The sequence below is a fragment of the Acanthochromis polyacanthus genome, chromosome 17 (genome assembly GCF_021347895.1).
Source record: "Acanthochromis polyacanthus isolate Apoly-LR-REF ecotype Palm Island chromosome 17, KAUST_Apoly_ChrSc, whole genome shotgun sequence".
Classification (NCBI taxonomy): Eukaryota; Metazoa; Chordata; class Actinopteri; family Pomacentridae; genus Acanthochromis; species Acanthochromis polyacanthus.
Genome location: NC_067129.1, coordinates 37,264,004 through 37,290,118, shown reverse-complemented (window position 1 = coordinate 37,290,118; position 26,115 = coordinate 37,264,004). Strand labels below are relative to the sequence as shown.

The following is a 26,115-nucleotide window of genomic DNA, read 5'->3' as shown; positions in this document are numbered from 1 at the left end:
TTAAAAAGGTAAGTCTTTAACCTTCCTTTAAAAACACCGACAGTCTCTGCAGTCTCTGCAGACTACTGTCATTGTCCTGCTCCACAGACAGACTGAAGAAATCGTTCCTCCCCCACACCATCCGGCTGTTCAACACCAACCGGGGAGGGCGATAAAATGGACAAAATAAAACACAAAAACTCCGGACTCACTACACACTAACACCACACACACACTCACATCTACATGCTGGACTAAAGTGTGAAAAAACAGACTGCTACAGACTGGAACACACGGTCATTTTGCACAACTGCACTACTGCACTGTTGAACTGCCAGATGTTTAGATATTTATATTTTTATTATAGTCTTATTTGTAACTTGCATGCTCTCATGTTCTCTGCCTTTCTTGCTGCTGGAACTGTGAATTTCTCTTTGGAGATTAATAAAGTATCTATCTATCTATCTATCTATCTATCTATCTATCTCCATGTCCTCTTTAACCACATCCATAAACCTCCTCTTTGGTTTTTATTTGATTAAATTTTTAGTTTTTTGCCTAATTATAATTTTGTCATGGTGTACAACACAATGAAACAAAAAGAGACAAAATGTTGGATATAAATCACTTGGTGGATGGTTTGCACACATTTAGGCCCAAAATCAGTAATTGAATTCACCTTTAAAGTGTTCTCTTCATCAGCTCAGATCAAAATACTGCATTTGAATTAATATTAATTTGAATTAATTCACTTATTTGGAGTCTAAAAGTATGTAGATCTTTTCCTGATCTGCAGTTGTTTATAAATTTTTACTTTGTTTTGCAAAAAAAAAGTAGGATCTTTGCCATAAATTACTAATTAACACGACATGGAGTAGAGTGAAAAACTGGATGACCAGATTACAAATTCGATATTCACAATAAATACTCAGTGTAGTTAAAGGCAAAGCCCATTCTGACAATTTGGTATATTTTTTATTGACTAGGTATATTAACACATTACATGCTACAGAAAATAAAAAGGTAATTTTTAACTTCAAAATAATATATTTTCATAACACTTTTGAAACATTGTACAATCTCTTTAAAAAAAAATCCTATTTTTGCTTGTTCCGGTTCTCTTCAAGTCTGGGTGAAATGGCACAAAAATCCAAAAAACAGATCATCACTGTGGAAACACAAACTAACTGAAAAGAAAAAGAATGATTGAACATTATTTGGCATGATGAGAGTCTTGTTCTTGAGCTGTAGAGGAGATAAGGTGCATATTGTAGGATCGTCAGTGGTATCTTGTAGAAATAAACAAAAAATAGCAAGTAGTCATTGGACACTCAGTGACTGCTGTGGCACAGTTGAATTATAATAACATCATAAATGTGAAGTGAGAATCTTCTTTTTTCTTCTTCTCAAAGGCAACCATCGGAGGGAGTTTTGTGCCATGCATCTGAAGGCAATACCCGAATAACCCTTTGCATCAAGGCATTACAACCAATACATTAAGTCGTACCTCTACGCAATGGAAACACCAGAAACACAGTGAAACACAATCACTTCTTTACAAGTGGCACAGATAACCACCAATGACACGTAGTATTGATATCCAATTCATGTCAAATGATGAGCTATACTTAACATGTGGCATTATGTTTTGCATTTTCAATCAAAATCTTTGCATTTTTGCGAGTTTGTCATTACATTTAATAACTCAAAATGGCGTAAATGATGTTTTAAACAATAAAAACATCAGTATATGAGAAGATACTATATTTTAGGATACATTTGACAAACAGAGTGAACTATTTTTTAATGCATTCGACTTCTCCCCCAAAACACACCACATCTGTAGCAGCACATTTCATAAATATCAGACTGTTTTCGCAAACAGTCAGTTAGTGTTAACTGGACTTCTACATACTCATGTAAGCTTGACACAGGCACTCAAAAAGGTCTCCAATGCAAGAAATCATGGGATAAAACTAAAGATATTGCATGTATTTATTCATACAGTATCGACTGTGTGTGGCTCAAAATTCTTAACATATCATGATAATAAAAAATATGACATTAATGTTGCATACAAAAATATTCTCCTTAAATTTGAGTCTCGATGACAAAAGAAATGAAGGGAAAATGTCACAATTTTACAGAATGTGAATGCAAGAGTAGATTTTTGAACATCAGGGGTCAGATATACAATTCTGTGACAAACTTAAAGTACAAACATACATTTTTTTAAATAAATTTTGTTGTGATTTCTAGTACTAAATGAACACAGAAGCACTTTAGATGACTAAGGTGCTTCTGTGTAGCATCTGTGTAGCGTCAAAAAAATTAGCAGTTTAACCAAATACTAGCTGCTTTGTCAAACCTTTCTACCGAAATACAGTTGGGATGATGTAAAGAACATGTCAGATTTAATCAAACAATGTGCCTTTGACTGCATCAATAACATAGATTAAGTAACTGTTTAATGTATATTCGAGATGCATATGTTCTAGGGAAAAAAATATCTGAAAAAGGTGGCATATGCAGGATTGTAATGCACACATTGTTCATACATCTGATCCAGAACATGGAAGATTAAATGGATTTATAGATGGGTTGTAGCTTCAGTCCAATTGGTTCTCACTAAATCTCTTCATCTTTTCCGATATATAACATCAAGTAGAGAGGATGTAGCTCTGTAGACCCTCCCTGGTGGACGCCTTAACTTCCATGTGCTGCTGGGGTTTGTCACTCATTACTTTAGAAAATGTGTTAATTTATAACGAAAAAGATGATACACCAATTTCCGACTTGGAGGAATATAAGGTACCACTCAATCTTAGCTTGCTATTATGCATGAAAAGCAACGCTGGGACCACAGGAAGACTTTAATCTCTCGAAAATACTGCGTTTTATCAGTCTCAATGCCGCCAAACACATTTTACAACCATTTGCAATATGTCTAATTAGAGTTCACTTGCTTACTTAGAGGAATGACTGAGATAATGTCAAAAAACAAACAAAAAAAACATCCCAAGTTGCTTATTTCTCTGCCTGCTGTTGAGAAAAAAGTTCCAGAGCAGATTCTCAAAAAGAAACAGTTCAGGAAAGCAGAATTCCTTTAGCAAAAGACCAGTTTATAATTTATTTCTGTGCTGATGTGGTGCTAAAAGGCTTGTGAGCGTTCAAAAAAAGCTTCCTGTGTAATAATGAGTATTCTATGTGGAAAAAGCCAATGAGACAGCCTACAGCGAACATCATTCATGCCACACGAAAACACATTAAAATGACACTTGCCACTTCCCAGATACACATAAAAATGCAACATTAGTGTTTAAGGTGGATTTTTTTTAATCCTAAAAGCATCTCGGAATGGCAATGCTATAACAGCCCATCTGGAGGACAAAAATAAAATCCCTCAACTTTTCTCCTCTCATCTTCTAAACCAGCCTCAGGGGATTGTTCCTTCCTCTGTGAGTGTCTGCTTGTTTTTCTTTCATACTGCTGCATTTGAAGTCACCCATGATGGTGCAGAATAGTGATTTAAAGGAGTTAAAAATAAAATAATAGGTGTACAGTCTCTACCAACAAAAGGTAAAAAAAATAAAACAAACAGGCAGAAGGAAGAATGTTTACAGTATTTAGCATGTAAGGTGTGTGTATACATATATATACTCAATTGTATCATAATATTTTCCACTTTTTATACAAAAAGAAAAAAAAAAGAGGACTTGGTTTGTAGTGTGGGATGTAGTAAGTCAGTGAAGTCATCTTTGCGAGGAGCACCGTCTCGTTTCACAGTCTACAAAAACTCACTGATTCATGATTCTGTGAGAGAAGCAGAGTGTTTGGTCTCCTGTACGCCATTGATTTTCTTCCTCCTGTGTGTGAACGAAGTGTCATGGGCGGGCGGGGGATGCACAGATAACACAGAAGGAGGCTGAATCCACCGTGTACGTGTGGTGCAGACTTCAATACTGGGCTTGAGGTATGTAAACTAGGGTTTGACTGATATCAGTCACTGATGTCCCAACATGCCCCATTAAACTGAAATTTTTGCCCATCTTAAATTGAACCATTTTCATTCCTCTTCCGTTTACTGTCTTATGCACAAGTGATTAAATAATTTTACAGTTAGCAGCTTCCGTCGAGACGCTCAGAATCACTACATCTATTTAACTTCACGACGGGTCGAGGGTCGCGTTCATGCCTGTAGTTGAATTCATTTGATCCGGATCCAATAACTAAAATAAACCTTTACGCCTATGCTGGTCCATGTTTTGCCCACACAATTCAATACAAATTGCTGTAAAGTGATATGGACAATGAATAAAGATCTTCAAGAAATAAACACTATTAGTTGAGACTATAATTGCAGTGCCTATTTAAAGGGAAGTAAGGCACAAACAGAAATGTCTTGTATGCTAATGCTACATTACACTCACTTTTAGATGAGTAACTGCTAAAATACAGAGATGCAGGACATAAGCACAAGAAGTATCGGATTTCACTCATGTTCACTAACTGGAAGACAGGATTTTTCAAAGGCTCAAAATGGCCCTTTGGGTAATGACTACACATTAAAGTAAGCATAATAAGTAAAGGCAATAACTATCTAGTTTCTTCTTACTTCTAAGTATTTAATTATCAAAAATGTAAGTTATGCTTGGGTAAATGAAACCCAAATTAACTAAACTGGTTAAAACCACATATATTTTTGAAAATCTCAAGTCTTATCACTTTGGCACTGGCTAAAATCTCTTTAAAGAAGGGCCTAAAATTCCTCCATGCAGGAAAAATCAAAAAAAGATATCCCCACAGTTTACCAGATTATCTTGCAAAATTATACAGATCACTTCTAAGGAACGACTAGGAAATTATCCTGATGGCTTACAATTAGTAGAGGCTCTTAAAGGCAGTTTAGCTTTGAAATTGTGCTAAAATTGCACATTTGGAAATTCAAAACTACTATTAAAGTTATTAGTCCTCAGAGGGAAATTCATTCTCTGCATTTAATCCATTTTTAGTATAAGGAGCAGTGGACAGCAGGTCTAAGCTGGTGATCTGGACAAGGATACTTTGGGAGATTAAATTAGCATGTTTTTGATATCTCCCAGAAGAAATCTGCACAAGCCTTTTTGGTTGGACACAGGTGTCGGTGCTAACCACTGATTCACTGTAACAGCAAACTACTAACAAGCTGCAGAGTATGACTGAACCAAAATCTGACTTTTCCAGCAGTTTCTGTGCAGTTGTTAAGTCCAGGTGAACGCGCTAGTTTTTTTGAGCAGGACCGAAAAGGTAAAAGCACCCTAAAAACATAATGTTATTGCTTTTGTATCTATTCAACAAACGGGTACATAAAATACTCTGAAAATTAAAGGACATTGCAGTCTTGTTCTTTTCTGTTCTGGCTGAGAGAGGTTTGATTAACTCTCCCATTACTGCTGGATACACAGACATGAAACTGATAACTGATCTTCCAGTGTGATTCTTTGTGAGATAACATTAAACCAATAAATGCTGCCATCTACATAAAAAAACAGAACTGCGTTGTTTTAGGTGTCTGAGACTGAAGTAGCGTAGATAAGGAGGAAGCCAACAGTGACACTTGGTCAGGCTTACTTAAAAATAAAAGCTAATATAGGGAAACCAATATCCGTCTGATCTTAGTGTAAACTCTTAGTATGACTGACGTCCATCAAAATGACTTTAGGCAAGATCAGCCAACACGTCTTGTGCTGGCAGGGTCAGGAGAGGCTGACCAGTTTAGCTTGTAGGTTCACATACTGTGTGCTTCTATAAATCTTAGTGTTTCCAAGTGTGACAAAATGGCCAGAGGGACATGCTGGAGGCAACACGTGCTTCTCAGCTCTCGTCATCAGGATGGTGCTGTTCCAACAGTCGAACGTGGGTGAAGGGAAAGTGGCCTCGCTTGCCTTTACACTCGCCCTCCCACTGTCCGTTCACGTTGATCTTGGTCACTTTAACCATGTCCCCCACCTGCAATGGCCCACAAACATCACAAGTCAACATAAAATACAAACACACTTCCTCTTTCCGCTCTATATAAGCTCAAACGGACAAGTCGAACTTGTCAATACAAGCTCAATGTCCGACTCAAATTATTTTAAGCCTGCAGAAAGAACAGCATTGACCTAAAATTGAGTGACCCACCTTCGTTTTACAGCTGCACACCAGCTACACACTAGCTACACTAATTAACAGGAATGACAAGAGGAGTTATTTTCTGGCAGAACTGACTGATATTCTTTAATATAAATTCTAATGGCAGACGCGATTAAAAATTAATGTAATTAATTAGGGCTTTGGAATTAATTGCAATTAATCACATTTTTGTCAAACAGTAATATTGACACTAAGTAATTATTTTCAATTCAAATAAATTTTGGTTGACAATTGAATCAATGAATAGCGTCTTCTAAAGTGGTCTATTATGGGATGGCTACATTCTTAGCTGTTAGCAGGACTGCTGTAGCTAACATTACCTCTGGTGCTAACAGCAATATGTTTAGAATTGAAGTGATGCCGTCGGCTTGACGTGTTGCGGTGATCAGAAAGCTCTTTGTTGCACAATTTGCAAACGACCAGGCTTTTATCTAAGCTGACAACTTACTAACCTTGCCAGCAAGTTGATTTCTCGCGATATTTGTGAGTTCACAAATCTCTCAAGAAACCATCTTGCACCGCTCCCGCATTCACTGTTCGTACAGAGCCAAGTTGGCACGGGCCAAACACGCAGCAGTATTCGTGTGTGGGGCGGGATATCCGGGTGTGAAGACGACACCAAGCGCCAGTAGATCAAAACAAACATGGCAACGGAGGACAACCATCGTGTAGATGCTGCTATTAAGTCAGTTTTAGCTGAATCTCCTATCGCTTCTTTGAAGGAAGAACAACGAGAGGCGCTTTGCGCATTTCTGAACGGTAAAGATGCTTGTGCTTTTTTACCTACGGGTTTTGGTAAGAGTTTAATCTACCAATTGGCTCCGCTCGTTGTGAAGATCCCGCGATTGGCTAAAAACAAACCTGTCAGAGGCGGGACATACTGTTGCATTGTCCAATCCGTGCCTCTTTCCTCCGAACGGATTTACATGGAGTGGTCCCAGATTGGTATTGTGGAGTACTATCAAGTACTACACAATTATTAATCTGGCTATTGCCAGGTTAACAACTTACTCCCAACAAGCACAATGAGTCTCATCTTCCTTCAATCAGTATGTTTACATGAGACCTTTAATTCCTCTTTAATTCGGAATTCAAGTTAATTCCACTTTAAATCTCCTTGTAAACACTTAATTTCGAATTAAAAAGTTGATTCCGAATAAACGTAATTCCAAATAAACTACCTGGTTTATTCCGATGTTCATTCTGAATAAACTAATTCCTATGTACGATCTACTCATGTATACAGTTAATTCCGCTTTAGTTAATTCCAGTCATTCTGCGCATGCTTGGTTCCTTCCTAACCTAGCAATGTAGTGATGTACACGTTCTGTGACCTTACTGACGCAACAGAAGTAGTACGTCATTGTGGAGTTGCTGTTTCAAAACGACAATAAAAAGCAAAGCGAAAAGCGTGCTTTTTAGTTGTTCCTCCATGTTGTTGGAGAAAAGAAATGCCACAGCAAGAGTTTGTTTTCTTCCGGTAAACAGGGATACATCACATCCACTCCCTGTCCAATCAGAATTCTTTCCAATGCCCAGACGTGCTGTTCATGTAAACCTTAATTCGGAATTAATATTTCCACGTAAACGCGCAACACAAAACTTTAATTCCAAATGAGTTAATTCCGAATTTGAAAAAACTTCATGTAACCGTGCCAACTGTTCACCAAACCGCTGTGTATCTTCTTCACTGCAGACAATAGACCGTATGCTGCAGACAGACTTTAGGTTACTGGTCACCTACTGGACTAGAGTAGGTGACCTCTCCCCCCCCATTATGCTTGCTAAATATTTCATACTAAAAAGCATTCTATATGTTTTGTTTTGCATTATTGTGACATGCAGCTAAATATGGTTCAGAAAATATCACTAGTTGATTTCTTTAAAGATGGGACTCATCATGACAGCTTCAATTTCTTTTTTCATATTTCAACTTACTCATAATCTGGGACTATTTGATCTAATTGTCTAGTATAGTTGATTGTGAAGAAAAGAAAAAAGAAAATGTGAGGCTTTCATTTTTAATAAAGCATGGGAAAATGTAGTAGTACTGTAATACTACTGTAATACTCATTACTGTAGATCAGAACTTCAGGCACCCCAGGAATGAGTATTACAGTAGTATTACAGTAGTACTGTAACATTGTAGTAACATTCAAGTTAGTACATGTAATTTGTATGTGTATTTTATAATTACATGTATGCATTGGAAATGGGTGTCAACATGTCATGATATCTACAGGTATGGCTCTAAACTAGACCTTGTGACACAAAAAGGGCATTACACTTTTTGAAGGTAGTCACCTTTAACAACTAACATTTCAAAAAGAACAAAACATACATAATACTACCATTGGAATGACTACTAATACTTGTATCCCAATTTAAAGTACTGAAAAGCAAAAAACAATTTTGACATTACCCATGCCATTTTGAGTAAGAATATCTCAGTAACTACAAATATAACCCTGCTGCTTTTTTTGTACAGTGATAGAAGACAGATGGAACTGTCTTGTAGAAAAATTTGGGGTCTCTGGTACCTGTCCCACACTGAGATTTTTGCCACCAAAAATAGCCAATTAAAAATCTCGTCCAACTTTGGGAGCTCATATTTTCCAAACTGAGGTACCTAGAAAGCTCACGTTTGCTAAGTTATTACACAAGTTTGTGTAGAATGGAACCCAGGGGTGTTAGAACACTTCTGTGCAGTATTTCTAGTACTTTTAAGGTCCCAAACCCCACTCGCGAGTAGGTTTTTCCTAATTTTTAGCATTTTTTAGCAAGCCCCCATGGCCTGCAGAGTGTAGGGAAACACCTGAGGATGTTTGTGGGGCACTAGCTACATGCAGAGGCCTTGTTTACCATCTCACAGCTATCTGGTATGTCCAGAGGCTGAGAATTAACCACTTAAAGATGCAAAAAAAAAACCCTGGCGAGGCTTTTTATAGCCCAAATTCTGAAAATTTCAGACCCCCACAACTCAAACTATTTGAGCTACAGGCCTACAATTTTGCATAGAAAGTACTTTTGTGACTAATGGCATACCAATAGACAACCCTGTGCATGATAGCATGTGCTAGTTCCGGTTGAAAAACTCCGGGTGCTACAGTTACTTCCGGTCCCGCTTACAGCGCTGTCAAAATGGAAGACGCCAGCAGTACACTTTACTTTTCCAGATGCCTAAGCAACTTGCCTAAAATTTCTGTTGATGATGTTTATCGTCTTGTTGATGATTTTTCGTCAGCTCCTCAAAGCAAACGGGAAAAGGGATTCAAATTTTATATATCCCAGTAACTTTGAAGGTAAGTGGCATCGCATCCTACATAACTAGCGCTAGCTTAACTGTAGGCTTGCCAAACATGTACCTTATTTTATTTTCTAGTATTTATCCCTTTAAACTGCAGTCAATTCCAGCCATTTTCAGTACAAAAAAATCACTAATATTCTATTTGTAAATAAAAAAATATGACGAGAAGTACAGGGAATATTGGACGCGCATCGCGAGGTGGATTTCCTTGAAAACGACCGATTCGTGGATTATATACCAACTTCAGGACATGTTTTGGACAAAATAGTTTACTGGCTTGGGTCATCTGGATGTAAAAGGTTGGATTATGGCCGTTTTTTGTGGAATCTTTTTTTTTGTGTGTAATAATAAACCCGGAAATGTGAGTCGCGCTGTGTGCGTTGAAGCCGTGTATAGAGAACGGATGGATGAATATTCGTTTTTGTCGGACAAATGTGTTTTTCTCACCCGCTGTGGTAATCGCATCTGAAAGTGGTTTATACCGGCGGATTCATGATAAAAGCGCTATATAAAAACAACCATTTACCATTTTACTTAGTCGAGTTCAGCAAGACATTTTATATTTGTAGTTTTGTTTGAACAAAATGACAAATAAATGCTTGGATTTCCTCTATATTTGATTAGGTGTCAAAACGGAATAACAAATGATTGAAGAGTGCACGGATTGTTGTTATAGTTGATCAGATATTTGCTGTTTGATCAGTGACTATGCACTAATATTCCCGATCCTCAGCTCAGTGTGAAACATTTTTTTTCGTCTAATTTTGGCAATCCACTGAGCCCGCAAATGCCGGTCTTTTGGAAAATGGTGAAGGCTTATAGAACCGTTATAAACACCAGAAGCCGAACATAATGGTACACTACAGTACCTCCCATATCGACCTTGAACACGTTGAAATCTAATTTTTTGTTTTGCCGAGAAAACAGTGTTTTTCTTTTTTGATTCCATTTTATCCATGCTGCGAAATAGCCTCCGGAAGGACCTGTAAGCCCTCCCGGTCAGAACCCAGAAGTTAGCATTTTGATGTGCACAGGGTCTATTCAGGACTAATTTGAAGATGGTGCAGCAACACCCCTAAGGAATATCTGGTTATTTCACCTGGAATGACCCAAATCTGAGAAAAGATAGTACCTTATTTCTCTCCACCCCAGGGGAAATTCACATTGTTACAGCAGCTAATGTAGCAATAGATATAGTAGTAGCAATAAAATAATAATAAAATAGTAGTAGTAATATTTACAATATGTACAACGATGAGAAATGAGAATGAGATAGTACAGTATTGACACACCGTAAGCAATACGATATAAAGTGGCTTGAGAAAATAAGTTTAATAACCAATCTCCATCATATCTTAAAGATCTGATAGTACCTTATTATCCTAGTAGAACTCTTCGCTCTCAAACTGCAGGCTTACTTCTTGTTCCTAGAATTTCTAAAAGTAGAATGGGAGGCAGAGCCTTCAGTTATCAGGCGCCTCTCCTGTGGAACCTGCTCCCAGTTTGGGTTCGGGAGGCAGACACCCTCTCTATTTTTAAGACCAGGCTTAAAACGTTCCTTTTTGACAAATCTTATAGTTGGGGCTGACTGGGTGACCCACAGGGGTTCGGCTTGTGTCTTCATTGCACAGCTGACTCCCTCTTGGACGTCCCTTCGTTCTGCCTCTAGTCATGCTGCTATAGGCCTAGGCTGCTGGGGGACTTTTCTTGACGCACTGAGCCCTTCTCCATCTACCTTTACATTTAATATGTATACCGTTATTGCAGTACATTCACTCTGTTTCCCCCTGTGCTATTTCTCCGAGTGTCCCTGGTCCCAGAGCTGGATGCTTCAGATCTGCGGTCGATGTTCCACCAGCTGGTCCAGTCTCCAATGGGATGCTGACCTTCCTCCAGCCCTCTGCTTCCAGCTCCCCTTTTCCACCAGTCAACTCTGCATTGCCTTCACTATACTTGTTATGCTAACTTACATACTGTTTGAATTTTACTGCTAGTTATATATGGAGTATGTTTAATGTCAGAGCCGTACATCATAAGAGTAAACTATGAGTCAGTTTTCAGTGTTAGCTTATACTTTGTCTGTGTCACATATCCTGTCATGCATGTATCCAAATGTGTGTTGTGTTTTCCTTGCTTTCCCACCCCTCCCTCTTCTCCCATCCCTCCCCCTTGCCCTCCTCTGTCCTTCTCAACCCGCCCGGCCAGCAGGCAGATGGGTCCCCCCTATATAGAGCCGGGTTCTGCTCGAGGTTTTTTCCCGTTAAAAGGGTGTTTTTCCTTGCCACTGTCGCCTTTGGGCTTGCTCTGGGGGTCAGGCATATTGGTTCTGTAAAGCGTCTTGAGACGATTTGACTGTAATTGACGCTATATAAATAAAATTGAATTGAATTATTATATACTACAGCTTTCTCTGATTTGTCATCTTACTTTCTAATCTTTCATTCTTGTATTTTAAAATGCACTTTTATTAGCTTTGAATCATGATTTATTTCTGTTATTTTAATGTCTGACAATGTAATGCTTCAATTTCAATGTCTTGATATCTTCAAGATATTAAGACATTAATTCTGTGATTTTCATATCCTTTTCAATGTTGCTTTCTAAATACATCTCCATGTCTCTGTAAAGCACCTTGAGTTGCCTTGTGTATGATTGGTGTTACACAAATAGACTTGCCTTAAGCCCCCTTAAGGACACGATCTGTACATTTCAGTCCCTCGAGGAATTCGCAATGTTGCGTTTGCACGAATTCACGCGAAATCAACCAATCTCCACGAATTTTGCGCGGCCTTGCAATTTTGTCCAATCACAACAACTTTCCCGCAATTTTGGCTTGCCTCTCATGAGTTCCACCAATCATAGCATCTCCCAGCACAAATGTAATGCACCGTACATCACTGAATTCACTTCCTTGCTTATGGTTTAAGATGCAGACATGCAATACTAATGTCTCTCATTCACCAACAAAAAATACTGCTGAAGACCGTGATAAACAATTAATTCACTGATGTTCTTCACCAAAGAGGAGCTAAACTGTTTTACAATCATGCAATATTGTGGTGGAATACAAAAAAAAAAATCATCGATTGATACACACTTTTTTTTTTTTTTTAAAACACAAATGTATTAGAACGGCTGAAATGAGCGGACAACAGACCAGACAGATCACCATGATGGAAACTGTTGCATCCAGATCCATTAGAGCGCTGAAAGAATTAGGTAAATTAGATTAATTATTCCACCAAAGAACACAGCGGAGTTATGTGATGATCAGCATGTGTGAATGCTTCCTCTGTTACCCAAATCACTCAAAAACTGAGTCAGAGATTTGAATGAAACTTTCAGGGTCGGTCAGAAATGACAAGGACCAAATGATTAGACCTCGGCAGTGATACAGCTTAAAGTTTGGATCCACGGATTTGTTAAGGATTCATAGCGGCACAGCATCTGATAGCGGCACAGTAACCATGGCAACAAGTGAACGCTACCTCAGCAGTCTGATGACAATCACATAACTGTGATCCTACAACAAATCTACCTCTGTGGATGTATCGGAAATGACACAAAGAACAACTGATTAAATTGTGGGGGTGTTTCTGAGTCCCATCAATTCCCATCGCCCACTACATAGTTAGGTCACGCAATTCGGTAAGTACACATGCAGAACACACACCTGTGTTCAGCGCGAGGTCAGGTAATGAACAGTCTTGGTAGAGGACTGTGCTCTCACAGTGCTGTTCTTGTTAATTGACGTGACAAGCTGTGTGTGTGTGTGTGTGTGTGTGTGTGTGTGTGTGTGTGTGTGTGTGTGTGTGTGTGTGTGTGTGTGTGTGTGTGTGTGTGTGTGAACACCTGTGTGCCAGGAAGTGAAATTAACTTTTTAAGCCACTGACAGATATGTACAAATATGATTCATTCAATAGTAAATTATCATTTTGTGCCGCAAATCTACCAACCATGTCATATTAAACCAGTATCTGGCTGCTGCTAATGTCCCACCGTGGTGTGCCAGCTTTTGTGGAAATGGGTTGGACATTAAATAATTAATTTCGGAATAAATATTGTCAATTACAGTGTTGAAACAAGCTGGAAAAATGCAGATTTTTAGCACTTGTCACCGTCTCCCGCAATTTTATCACAACAAATAAGCTTAAAACATTGCAACTTTTACCGCAATTTTTTAGAAAAGCTGCTGCGAATTCAGGCATTTTCGGCCGCAACTATCACGAAAAACGCAGGTGAAATCCTGGAGGGACAGACATTTTTTCTGAAAAGCAGTTATGTCAAATTGAAATCATCCAAGATATAAAATACCCCACCAGTACAATGTTATTTAGTATATTTTAAATCAAAAATTCTTTCTCAAAGGTCATCCATTTTTGGATATGGATTGAGGATTGCAAAAAAGCACGTAAACTGCCTCTGGGACGACTACTACAAAAAACAACATCTAAACCATAACGCTGATGATAAAAATTATCATGTGCAGCTCTAGCTAAACATAATGAGATACTTTTTAATCCTCTGATTCCCAAAACCTGCCAGTGGGTTTAAAAGGGGTGTTACTTTCTGGTTTGTGTTTGAAGTTGCAAAAATTACACCATTTATCAGCAGAAGTGATCACAAGATCACTACTTTTTCCAGTATTAGAAGCTCTTGCGGGCACAAATGTTGTATATGTTGATTCCAGGTCTTTTCCATTTTTGTTAATGAATAATGAAAGATATGAAACTTTCATTAAGTCCTTTTTAAGTTAAGACATTGAGTTCTCTCTAAATCTATTCATGGTTGTGCTGTTTCCACTGAGGTTTAGGACTTTATATTGCACTGAAAAATGAGCTGACACTTAGGAAAAATGTGACAGGAGCAAGAAACACCCACAAGCTATTTGGTGTTCAGAGGGTCAAGTGATAAGAAGACGTGCTGCAAAGAAATCCACCTTCAACAGAGGTAATCAGTGGAGGGTCTGAGTTAATAGGTAAGCAAGGGGGTCACACTAAAGTGCTTGTGACAGATGTGGAGACACTCAGTTCAGATCATTGTAGGATGATCTGATGAGTCATTAAAAGGCAGATGATGTCAAACTGTCTATTAACCCTTTAAGCTTCAGTCAATTCCAGCCGTTTTCAGTACAAAAAAAATCGCTAATATTCTATTTTTACATAAAAAAAATTACGAAAAATACGGGGAATATTGGACGGGCATCGCGAGGTGCATTTCCTTGAAAACGACCGATTCGGGGATTTTATACCGACTTCAGGACATGTTTTGGACAAAATAGTTTACTGGCTTGTGTCATCTGGATGTAAAAGGTTGGATTATGGCCGTTTTTTGTGGAATCTTTTTTGTGTGTGCAATAATAAACCCGGAAATGTGAGTCGCGCTGTGTGCGTTGAAGCCATGTATACAGAACGGATGGATGAATATTCGTTTTTGTCGGACAAATGTGTTTTTCTCACCCGCTGTGGTAATCGCATCTGAAAGTGGTTTACACCGGCGGATTCATGAGAATCTAAGCTTTCCATCGGCGTATAGTGTTTGTATAATCGTGTTTGCAGCCGTCGGACATTCTTGAAATTCCTATGCAAATTAGTAGGTGTACCGCCGGCGGTACACTGAAGCTTAAGGGGTTAACCTTTGCCATTGTTTGCATTTTATTCACCAATCAATCCTACTAAACAACTAAAAACGACGTGCTTTGTTCCACGGGGGCTCCAGAAGAAATGGACGTACAATGTAACATTCATAATAGGGCTGGGCGATATGGCCAAAAAATAAAATCTCGATTTTTTAGTCATCTTGGACGATTACGATTTTAATCGATTACTGTTGTTTCTTTGTGGTCTGTTTGCTATGGCTAGTGCTAGCCATAGGGTTGCCACCTTTCAGAAACGAAAATAAAGGACACCCACCATGACTCCTCGGGGCCACAGTTCAGTAAAATTGAAAAGACATTCATAGATTCAGACTTCCGGCAGTGATTCTGTTGACACTACAGTGTATCAGAGTGAGGTTATTAAATATTTGTGTCTCTCTTCGCTGTTGCAGCAGTTTTGCAATTTGCAGGCGGTCCCTGTTCACAGCCGGCTGCTCATAGACACCAATGTTATTTCTGCAACTTGAAAGACAGCTACTTTTGATAAAACTGGGCTTGAAGCACAACATCTGCCTTACAACTAGGGCTGCAACTAACGACGCGTCGACGAGTCGTCTGAGCACGATACGTCTTCAGAAGCGGAAGTGAGCATGCAATGCAACAGAAATCACCTTCCGACTGGAGCGCGGAACACGGACGAACGTCGGCGCTGCATCGTGCATGTATAATTTATGCACGCTGCAGCGCGGATGTCCGCGTTCTATCGTAAACATGGATGTCAGTGTTTACTATACAGCTGTATCTAAACGCGGACGTCCGCGCTGCAGCGTGCATACATAATACATGCACGATGCAGCGCCGACGTTCGTCCGTGTTCCGCGCTCCGGTCGGAAAGGAATTTCTGTTGCATTGCGCGCTCACTTCCGCTTTTGATGACATATCGTGCTCAGACGACTCGTCGTTAGGTGCAGCCCTACTTACAACGATGGGAAAGAGCCATTGTTTATGTTTTGACAACCTATATCTAATGAGTTATTGATGCTGGAAGTCTGAATCTGTGAATATTTTTCCAACTTTACCAAACGCGGGCCCACAACCACCCAAGGAGTGGTATATCTAATTTTGAAAAAAGCATTTAGTCATACTTATAGCTTTAAGTGCTTTATTAACACAAAACTAAGAGTTTTGTATTGTTTTATGATCACAGGTTCTGTCTAGAAAGATGTGGCATCATTTTAAACAGTGAAACCATACTAATAAAATGTAATGGCCAACAAGTGTGTAATACTGGATTCTGCAAAAACATAAACAACTGAATGCAGAATACTGTACAAAGAAATTCTCTACAGATATTTTTCCCATCTAAATCTTTTAACACAGTGAATGTATTAACTTATTTATGTGTGTATGAATGTATTTACTGACTTATTTATTTAGTACCGTTAACATATCAGAGTTCTGAGTGAGTTTTTCTTTAGACAGGCAAAGGCCATTTATTGATCACATTTAGGCTATTAAATAAATGATATTTTAAAAAAATAAAAAGCATTTAAAATACTATTAAAAAACTTAGGCATTTATTGAGTCACTAAAATACTGTAGAGTCTACAGCCACATTAGTCTGACTATAATCATCCTCTGGTAAATTCACAACCATGTACTGATGTCTCTTACCAAAGGGACTTCAGGAGATGATTAGATGATAAACTGTGACCTGCTGGTTGAGTTTTCTCTGTTCTCATGTTTCTTACATGTTGGTCTCCTGATGCTGCCTTACTTCAGCAAGTCTATGAGCAACAGAAACCACAGTTTGCCCTGTACCTATTGCCAAGGTTCCAGTCTTCCCACTCACGCCTGTGCTTTTGAAAACGTTTTTGCTTCTTTGGACGTGGTGGAGTTTCGGGTGTAGACATTTTTAAACACGCGGGAGCAGCAGCATCTGTAACCAGGAAACCCGCGGCAGAACCGGCAAACAGACCTGCTGGACCTCGCATCGGGTCCTCGCTACATAGGTCTAAGGAAGATGAAACTGGCTGCCCTTAATATTTCCTGTATTTTATTTTGTTTATTATGCAGTTTTGATGCGTGTGTGACAGACATGTATGGGACATTTATGAAAATACGGAACAATTAGCGTCCCGTATTGAATCAATACGGGAAAAGTGCCCGCAGCTACGGGAGTGCGGCATAGGGTTGCCACCCGTTCCTTAAAATACGGAATTGTCCTTTATTTGACTATTAATTGTAGCGTTCCATATTGATCCTATGCCGCACTCCCGTAGCTGCGAGCACTTTTCCCATTCTTTAGGATGCCTCTGCCGGAGGTGCTAAAAGAGGTTAGTTGTGCTGCTACTCTTCGTTTTCACAGTACTTTCGCAAACCTTGCACATGACTGTAGTTTGCTCTGTGTCAGTCTTGTCAAAGCTGAACCAATTCCATATAATCGATGTAACATGAGGCCCTTTTCTCAAACCAACTCTTCGTCTGCTGTTCTGTCCGCCATGACGGGGGTGTGAGTGTTTTGGCGGAATGAGATGAGAGGCGGAAGCAAACGCCAGTGCACAAGTCGTGAAAGGCAGAAGAAGAATCTGTATTGTTACGCTCGCCTCGATTTTACAAATTTTCAAATCGTCGCGTTTTAAAAATGCGAATTAATCAAATTAATTCGATTTATCGCCCAGCCCTAATTCATAATTAATCTAACGGGCCACAATCTGCACACAAAGAGGGGCCATTGTAAAGGATCTGTGTCTGTCTTTTCTACACTGAGCCATCTCCACTGTGAATGTCCTCAAGTGTGCTGTCAGCGTGGTTTGTAAAGATACTGTGTGTTTATGCTCACATGCATGGGTAAGTCATTATAACAACCAGCACAATCTACGCTGCCTCAGCTCAGAACCAAAAAAAAAGGAAATATTCTCAGCCTTGGAGAAATGAGAGGTGTTAAGAAGGGGATTACTACCTCTAGAGCAAGCGCTGTCTTGTCATAGGCGTTGGGAACCCTCTTCTGAATGGCTCGGGCAAACACAGGCCCATTCTGTAGGTTGGGCAGCTGAGTGTTGACCACAGGCTGAGCGTACTGGCCCGGGTCTGCCAGAGGGTTGGTTTGAGGAGCCCCCGTTCCATCTGTGCTTCCCGGTACCCCTCCAACCTGTCCAGTTCCCACAGCAGAGGGTCCCAGGGCAGTAGCAGTGGGTGAAGAGGGCCGGTACTTCTCCACGTAGGGCACGGGGATCATTCCGACTCGGCCCTCCTGGCTAGCAGCGTTCCACCACTGCTCCTCAGGCTTCTCCAGAACTCGCAGGACGTCTCCTTTGCGGAAGGGAAGGTCCTCCTCGTCGTTGCCAGGGAAGTCGAACAGAGCTCTGACGAACTCGGCCTCCTCAGGCTGCTGTGGGACGCCAATGGAGGAGCTGATGAATCCCGTGTGCTTGGCTTTGCTTACAGGCTCGATGAGAGTAGTGGTGTCCAGGTAGTGGATCTTGTAGAACTCGAGCAGGGCCGGCAGTGCTTCAAACTCCTGATCCCCGATCCGAAACCGAGGTGGGACCAAACCTGGGAGAGCAGGGGTGAAATTAAAACATGATTTAAACAAATGAATAAATAAATAATGAATTTCTTGGAGGATAAAAAGGGGATCAGAATTACTGCCGAACATGCTCTGACTTTGTATTCACATATCAGGCGATCACTGTTAACTGATCATATTATAGAGAGTGTTGCGTTTGGGGAGGCAATAACTCCAAAAATCCACTACACAACACTACATGTTTCCTAACATTTTCCCACAAAACATTGTGAGCTCAGCATGCATGATATAGGGACAAAACGGACATATATTGTATTCAGGGGTGAAAGTAAGCCGGTACGATCCGGTACTGCGTACCGGCTAAAGATCTGGTGGCAGTACACAGTACCGGGAAAAGATCCAGTGGTGGCATGCCGCTCTTCCACCGGTATCTATGGGTGCGCCGCCCGGCTGCCTGCTATCGACCATTCACTCAGCAGTACGTGACTGCGCATATGTGTCTACTTTCTGTAACACAGCGACTGCTAAGGCCAATAGCAGCCAATAGCAAATAGGTGCACTTGATTTATTGCACTGGGACATTTCCCACAACTCATCAAAAGACGTTAACAAGCGCCGCTTGTGCCGGGACGGGGCGAGCAGTAAATTACACCTGAAATTCCACACGTTCTTGTGATTGGCTGAAAAAATTTAAACTGGATTTACAGCGGTTATCATCGACAGATGCATATTTTAAATAAAAACATAGAGAAGCACTACAAAACAGTCAAAAAATGTTTGTCAAAGTAATAATGCGAGGAAAATAACCTCTGATTAAAGGAAAAGACAGGGACGCTGAAGATGGCTAGGCTTGCGCGAGTTGATCGCCACAGTGCCATTGGCGCATTGTTTTGCTGGATGGCGCAGTCATTCTGAATCATGTGAGCCACAGTGGTGCTCTATTTTTCTTGTAAAAAGCAACAAAAAAGGGTTCGACTTACTTTTTCTTCGAAACTCCCGAGCGATAATATAAGAAAAACAAACTTTTTCTTTCGGCAGGCGTCGGAAATGGTCGGAGCCACCCGAATCTTCATCATGCACCCGGGTCATGACCCACTCTCGGCCAATCACAGAAAAGCATGCTATTTTTACTGAGTGAAATCTCTGAACGGTGTGCCACAAGGCGAGTCATTTGCGATCAGGAAAAGCGAGAAAGAGGTGGCTTTTGTTGAGTTTATGCTACAGTTGTGAGATACGGTACATAGTGAGGGTTGAAGAATTGGACATAGGAGAAAAAGAAAGTAAATAGGACATGAAATTAATATTTTTATGGGTCAAAAAGTTTTGATCATGAACATGTTTCAGGTACAGGTTTTTAAATGGCCAAAAGCATATATACATGGGAATGTGTCTTCACCCCTGACTGTCTGTTTTTACGAAAAGAACATTAAATTTGGATCTGAAAGTTTAGCAAAATGATATAGACTCACACTTTGTGATGATATTTACCAAGATATTTCCCAAGGAGTGGAATATTTAATTTTGAAAAAAGCATTTAGCCATACTTAAATCTTTAAGTGCTTTATTAACTGAACAAAGAATTTTGCATTCTTTTATGATAACAGGTTATGTCTGAAAAGAAGTGGTATCATTTTAAACAGTGAAACCATACTAATGAAATAAAATGTAATGGCCAACCAGTGCACAATACTGGACTCTGCAAAAACAAACAACTGAATGCAGAATACTGGACAAAGAAATTCTCTACAGATATTTTTTATCTATATCTAAATCTTATCTTAACACAGTTAATGTATTAACTCATTTATGTGTGTATGCACGTATTTATTTATTTATTTATTTAGCACTGTTAGAGTTTTGAGTGAGTTTTTCTTTAGATAGGCAAAGGCCATTTATTGATCACATATAGGCTATGAAATAAATGTTTATTGAAAACTAAAAAGCATTTAAATTAAACTTAGGAATTTATTGAGTCACTAAAATACTGTAGAGTCTACGGCCACATCAGCATGATTATAAGCATAATCTGGTAAATTCACAAACATATACTGTAGGAAATCCAGCTTATCTCATCATGATGTTCCTTACCATATGGACTTCAGGAGATGATTGGGGATGATAAACTGACCTGCTGGTTGGGTCCTCTCTATTCTCATGTTTCTTACATGTTTGTCTCCTGATGCTGCCTTACTTCAGCCAGTCCATGAGCAACAGAAAACACAGTTTTTCTTGTACCCATTGCTAGGTGTTCGAGTCTTCCCACTAAAACGTTTTTGCTTCTTTGGACGTGGTGGAGTTACGGGTGAAGACATTTTTAAATGCGCAGAGCAGTGCGCAGAGCAGTGCGCAGCAGCGTCTGTAACCAGGCAACCTGTGACAGGACCATAGGACTGGGCACACAGAGAAGCATAGACATATACAGAAGACTAGATACGCTATCGCGCTATAGCAGCCGGCTAATGGGCTCGACACACGGGGAGCAACAGTTATGGGCTCCCATGCCTATGTGGCGGCATGGCTCAGTTGGTAGAGTGGCCGTCTTGCAAGGGTTGTCGGTTCAATCCTCGGCACGTCATGCTCATGTCGAGGTGTCCCTGAGCAAGACACCTAACCCGTAATTGCTCCTGATGGGTCATGGTTAGCGCCTTGCATGGCAGCTTCCGCCATCAGTGCGTGAATGTGTGTGTGAATGGGTGAATGTGACGTATCATGTAAAGTGCTTCGGGTACCTTGCAGGTATATTAAAGCGCTATATAAATACAGACCATTTACCATGCCATCCCACTGGCATGGGAGTTGGTTGGCATCTGAGTAATTTCGGCTAAATCAAGCAATATCTTCTGGCTCATCATCTTTATGCTTTTCTGTCATGAAATTGTTCTATAAACCAACAACGTTGCATACATATTTGTAAATATTTTAAGATTGATTTTGATCTTGTTTTGCATTAAGGTAATGTGTTTTATATGCGTTGTTTTAAATAATGAATGTTTTTTATTGACCAAGGACTACAGATGGAAATTAGCTTGAAGCTAAATCTGGTGCAACCATCTTTTTAATGTAACTGCACGCTGTCCTTTTACAAATAAACTTGAAAGAAAGAAAGAGAAAGAAAGAAACTCTTTGAAAACGTAAAAAATCCCTCACAGCCAAACAGAAGTGAGGGAGACAAGCGATCTGTGCTTTTGCACAGATGCATGTCGCCGTCGCCTGCCGCTGCCAAGTATCGCGCACCATGGGTTGAATTTATCTCCTGTTGTGATGACTTTCGCATTTTCCCCTCAACTGTCGCTCCCCGTGTGTCGAGCCCATAAGGTGGCTGCACATAAGGACGTCTGTAAATGACATTAATTAGCTGCGTAAATATGTGAATCACATCATTGGCTGGAGCAGCCAGTCACGGGTCACTCACTGACTCACACTGAAAAATAGCACAGAATGAATTGTTATGAATTTATTTTATTTTCAATTTAGGTTGGATTTTTTTTTTTTAGCACAGTGCAGATTTTCTGTGCGCTGAAACTGTGTCAGGAGTGCGCAATTGCTTAGAGCTTAGAGGGAACAGTGGTCGTGACTAAAAATGAGAAAAGCAGCTGAACTTATCATCTCAGTTTTTTTCCATGCAAGTTTAGTCCCTGGTTTGATTCTGGATGAAATAACCGCCTCATGACTCAATTAATCTCAGCACAGTTCAATATATGCATAAACCACTAGCTTGTGATTTCAAAAGACATTTGATTGTAGTTACATGAATCACTTTTCATACACGTCTTGGAGAGTGGAATATTATAGCTGCCTAAAAGCCCATTATTGATTTACTGCAGGGACATATTGATAAACAAAAATAATCAAATGCAACAGGAAGTTCAGCAAAGTCGAGGAATTGTGCAATAACCATAAAGAGCTGAGAGCATGGTTGGCAGACCTGTGTTTGTGTGCAACAGGGCTGGATCAGTGACATTCCTGAAACGCCAATCTGGCGTCAGTCATCCCCCAGTTGTGACAACGGGGCCTGCCCGGTTCTTGCAGCGGCAGCACACCGGCCCACCTCACCCACGCTGCCCGCCCAGCTGCAGGACAAACACCGCCTGGACGAATACATCCACACTCCCTAGTAAGGTGCTCGAATAACTGAATCTTGTTGGCCTCTGGTAGCTAGCAGCTAGGAGAAGTTTCACCAAACTCAATGTAGAAAGTGCACAACTTAACTATACTTTGCCCAATCGCGTTAGATAAATCGTAAAACATAATTTATCATTTATTTTAGATTATAATGTCAAACGGATACGCCTGAAACACTGGGAGTATCCTAAAATAGCTACTCGGTGTTGATTTCAGTTATAAAGTGTAGGTAGCTAATGCTACACAGTTGAGCATAGCAGCGGTGGGCGGTTGCAATCTGTGCAAACCATGTTAAAGTTCTCATTTTTGACAAATTTGCTCATATTTAAATATTATACGTAAGCCGAATTTTAAAGTTGCTACCAAAACATTAAAAAATACATGAAAATTTGTCGTAAACAACTGGCGTATTTGTTGATGTGAAAAGACTTTGACAAATTAGACATTTTCTAACGGGGGTTTTGCGCGGCTTGACGAAAGTGAGATGTACTCGGGCTTACAAATCACAGCATTGCAAAGATTAAAATGAAAAAAATATTCGTAACATTAGCGTGATAAAAGCATATGGGACTGGTTCGGTGAAGCAACCAGCTAAGGTGAGAAATAACTAACCGTTACCTGAGCCAGACTGCCGGTTGTTACTGATGCTGTTGATTATATAATGGGACACTTTGGAGTTCTCTGAGACAGACAGCACGTAGTCGCCGGGGCTGGTGATGGAGTCCCTCACCAGGAAAACACCGTGTCTCTGTCCCTGCAGGAGGGAAACGGCTTCCTGGCGGCTCAGTCTCCCCCAGTACCAGCTAGCTCGGTCCTCGGCATCAAAATTACCGGCCATAGCTGTGAAACACTCTCCGAGGCTTGAGGCCTTTCCCCTTCGCCTCTCCCTATCCGCAACTCATACAAAACTTTGGTTGACTAACACTGCCACTGGGAAAAAGAAAAAAAATGAAAATGCCCCGACTTCAGCGACTTCCAAGAGAAAACGTCGAGACAGAGAAGTTGACAGAACTTGTGCTTTGCCGAAAAATCCCAATCCTTTGCCGGTAAAATGTTATAATCACAAACAACCCCCAAACTAATGTGCAACAAGAAACTCCGGGACTGAAATGGCGGATCTGGGGAAAAGTTGACCTCATCTACCGGAAGGGATGCCTGGTCAATGGAACCGCTGCATTCAGGCTCCGTAGAAAACATGGGAATACTACCAAACTGTCTTTCTACTTCTTTTATATCACAACACTTTACACTTCTGCATCCCAATGCATTTTCAACACGCTATTACTCCTTTATATTACGAATTTCAAACATTTAAATCCCAATAAATGACTCAAAACTAAGGTTTGCTCGCAGTAGGATCAGACTCGTTTGAAGCCATGAACGCACCAACGTTAAACTTTTCTGCAGAACTTCAAAAACGTGCGTTTTGGGGAAAAAATGGGAAATTGGTCCGTGTACGGACAAGGTACGTTTTATCCGTTTGATTCCCGGCTGTAAAACACACAAGCAGAAACAAAAAAACAAGCCGTTTTTTCGTTTTTTCGTTTTGAGCAAAAAACAAAAAAACAGGAAACGGTTCGTTTTTTCGTTTTTTCGTTTTGACCAAAAAAACAAAAAACCAGGAAACGGTTTGTTTTTTCGTTTTTTCGTTTTCACCCCCAAAATGAAAATACGACTCCATATTTCGTTTTATTGGTGGGCGGGGCTTCGGAGCCCACCGGTGCACAATAAAGCTCCTGTCCATCACAATAAAGCTCTTGCGCTCGCAGGCATAGACAGACTGACTTTCTTTGTATTGCCTGCCCCCACTGCACTTCCCCTAATTCTAAATCAAAGCAAGTCGTGTACACAGTACAGAGTTTGCACGATAGTAGGCTATTTATTGATTGAATGAGCGAAAGATAGCCTATCTATCGGATTAAACACCCAAGAGGAGGCCGAAGAGGCGCGCTGAAAGTAGGTATATAAAATGACCAGCAGGTGTCGCCATTCCTTAATGTTGCCACCAACCATCCCCTATCAGGCAATTAATACATTGATCTGGGTTAATGTGATCTGGGTTAATGGCTTTTCTCTGACTTCTTCACTAACCAATGCAATACATGTAAGATGCACTCAAAAGTGCCCGCGCCCTATTGTGGCCATTCCTGTGACGCTCTTTGAGCTGCAATTCCTGCATGAAAGCTGCTATACTGACTTATTATTATTATTATTATTAGGCTGTTATGATTATTAATGGTAATTGCTTAGACCTAGTTTTAACTGACTGCCACAGGAACAAATAATTATCTTCTGGAGAACAAACTTGTCCGGGATCAGAACTGTAGTAAACCCACTTTGTTTTATGCTTGCTGTGTCTCATTTTGTCCACCAGATGGTAGCTTGTGTGTTTGTGTGTTTGCCTTATAAACGAAAGTCTCATTTGAAATGCATTTTTGTGACATAATCTTTATATGTGCTGAGTTTTATGATATGGGTTTTGCTAACAAATGTCATTTTATCTGCTTTGTGCGTATATTTCTGCACGTTTTGGAGTTAATGGTTCAGATTTATATCGCCATGATTTTATTTGAAGACGACCTTTTATTTCCCGTCTATCGTTTTTTTTCCGGGAATTCTAGTCACTTCATTACGGAATGAATGAGCTAACGTAAAAGATGAAAGTTCAAGGTACAGTAAGGGATAAGGCATCGAATGATGAGTATATTTGTTTTGCAACCCCCCAAAGAGGCACAAGGTTAGTGTGTGTGTATGTGTTATGCTTATGGTTATAACTTTATTGATAATCGGAAAACAGTGCTAGCATTTTGCTCAGTATTAGCGAACTTATCTGTTGCTAAGATTTAGAGCGCATTGTGATTTATTATAGATGAGTTGTGAGACTGAAATATGATGTTTTATTTTTCTTTATTTTGTCAGTTCTCACGTTGGTATATGGAGTTGCTTGTGGCAATAAACTTGAAACCATCAGTCGAGTCTCTTACCGTCTTTCGGAGGGTATGCTGCAAGAACACCAACTGCAAGAAGGGGTAAACCACACTCTACTTCATGGGGAAAATGGCATCATTTGTCCTGTAGTCTGAGGAGCTATCACTGTACCACTGTACTACTTACCACTGTAATAATCAACCAATCCATCCTTCTCTTCACTCATTACAAGCTAATGGTCAGTTTTATTGTCTTTTATAGCTATAAATTGTGCTAGATGTTTTAATCTTCAATTGCATTGCAGATTCTGCTATTCCTGAGGATAGCAACCATTTTGCCTGTAAAAAATAAAGTAGTCTTCACGGCACCCTTCACCATTTTTCTTGTTCTTCCTCTGGACGTCTTCATTTCTGCATTTGTCACATTAAGCATATTGTGAAATTTAAAAAATTGAAGCCATTTGAGAAATTAATATACTGT

At 39.9% G+C, this 26,115-nt stretch overlaps 2 protein-coding genes across 3 annotated transcripts in view; one reads left to right on the top strand and one right to left on the bottom strand.

Moving 5' to 3' along the window:
* LOC110970730 (CLOCK-interacting pacemaker-like) overlaps positions 1-26,115 on the top strand; it is a 611,892-nt gene that overhangs the window by 187,824 nt on the left and 397,953 nt on the right. The gene's annotated exons all lie outside the window — the stretch shown is intronic.
* Positions 933-23,874, bottom strand: LOC110970959 (adapter molecule crk-like). Its single transcript, XM_022221279.2, has 3 exons — positions 23,326-23,874; positions 18,019-18,611; positions 933-5,967 (listed from the first exon to the last, which is right to left on the bottom strand). Exons 1-3 carry the CDS (start codon positions 23,543-23,545, stop codon positions 5,833-5,835), a joined length of 948 nt encoding a protein of 315 aa, XP_022076971.1. The 5' UTR covers positions 23,546-23,874; the 3' UTR covers positions 933-5,832.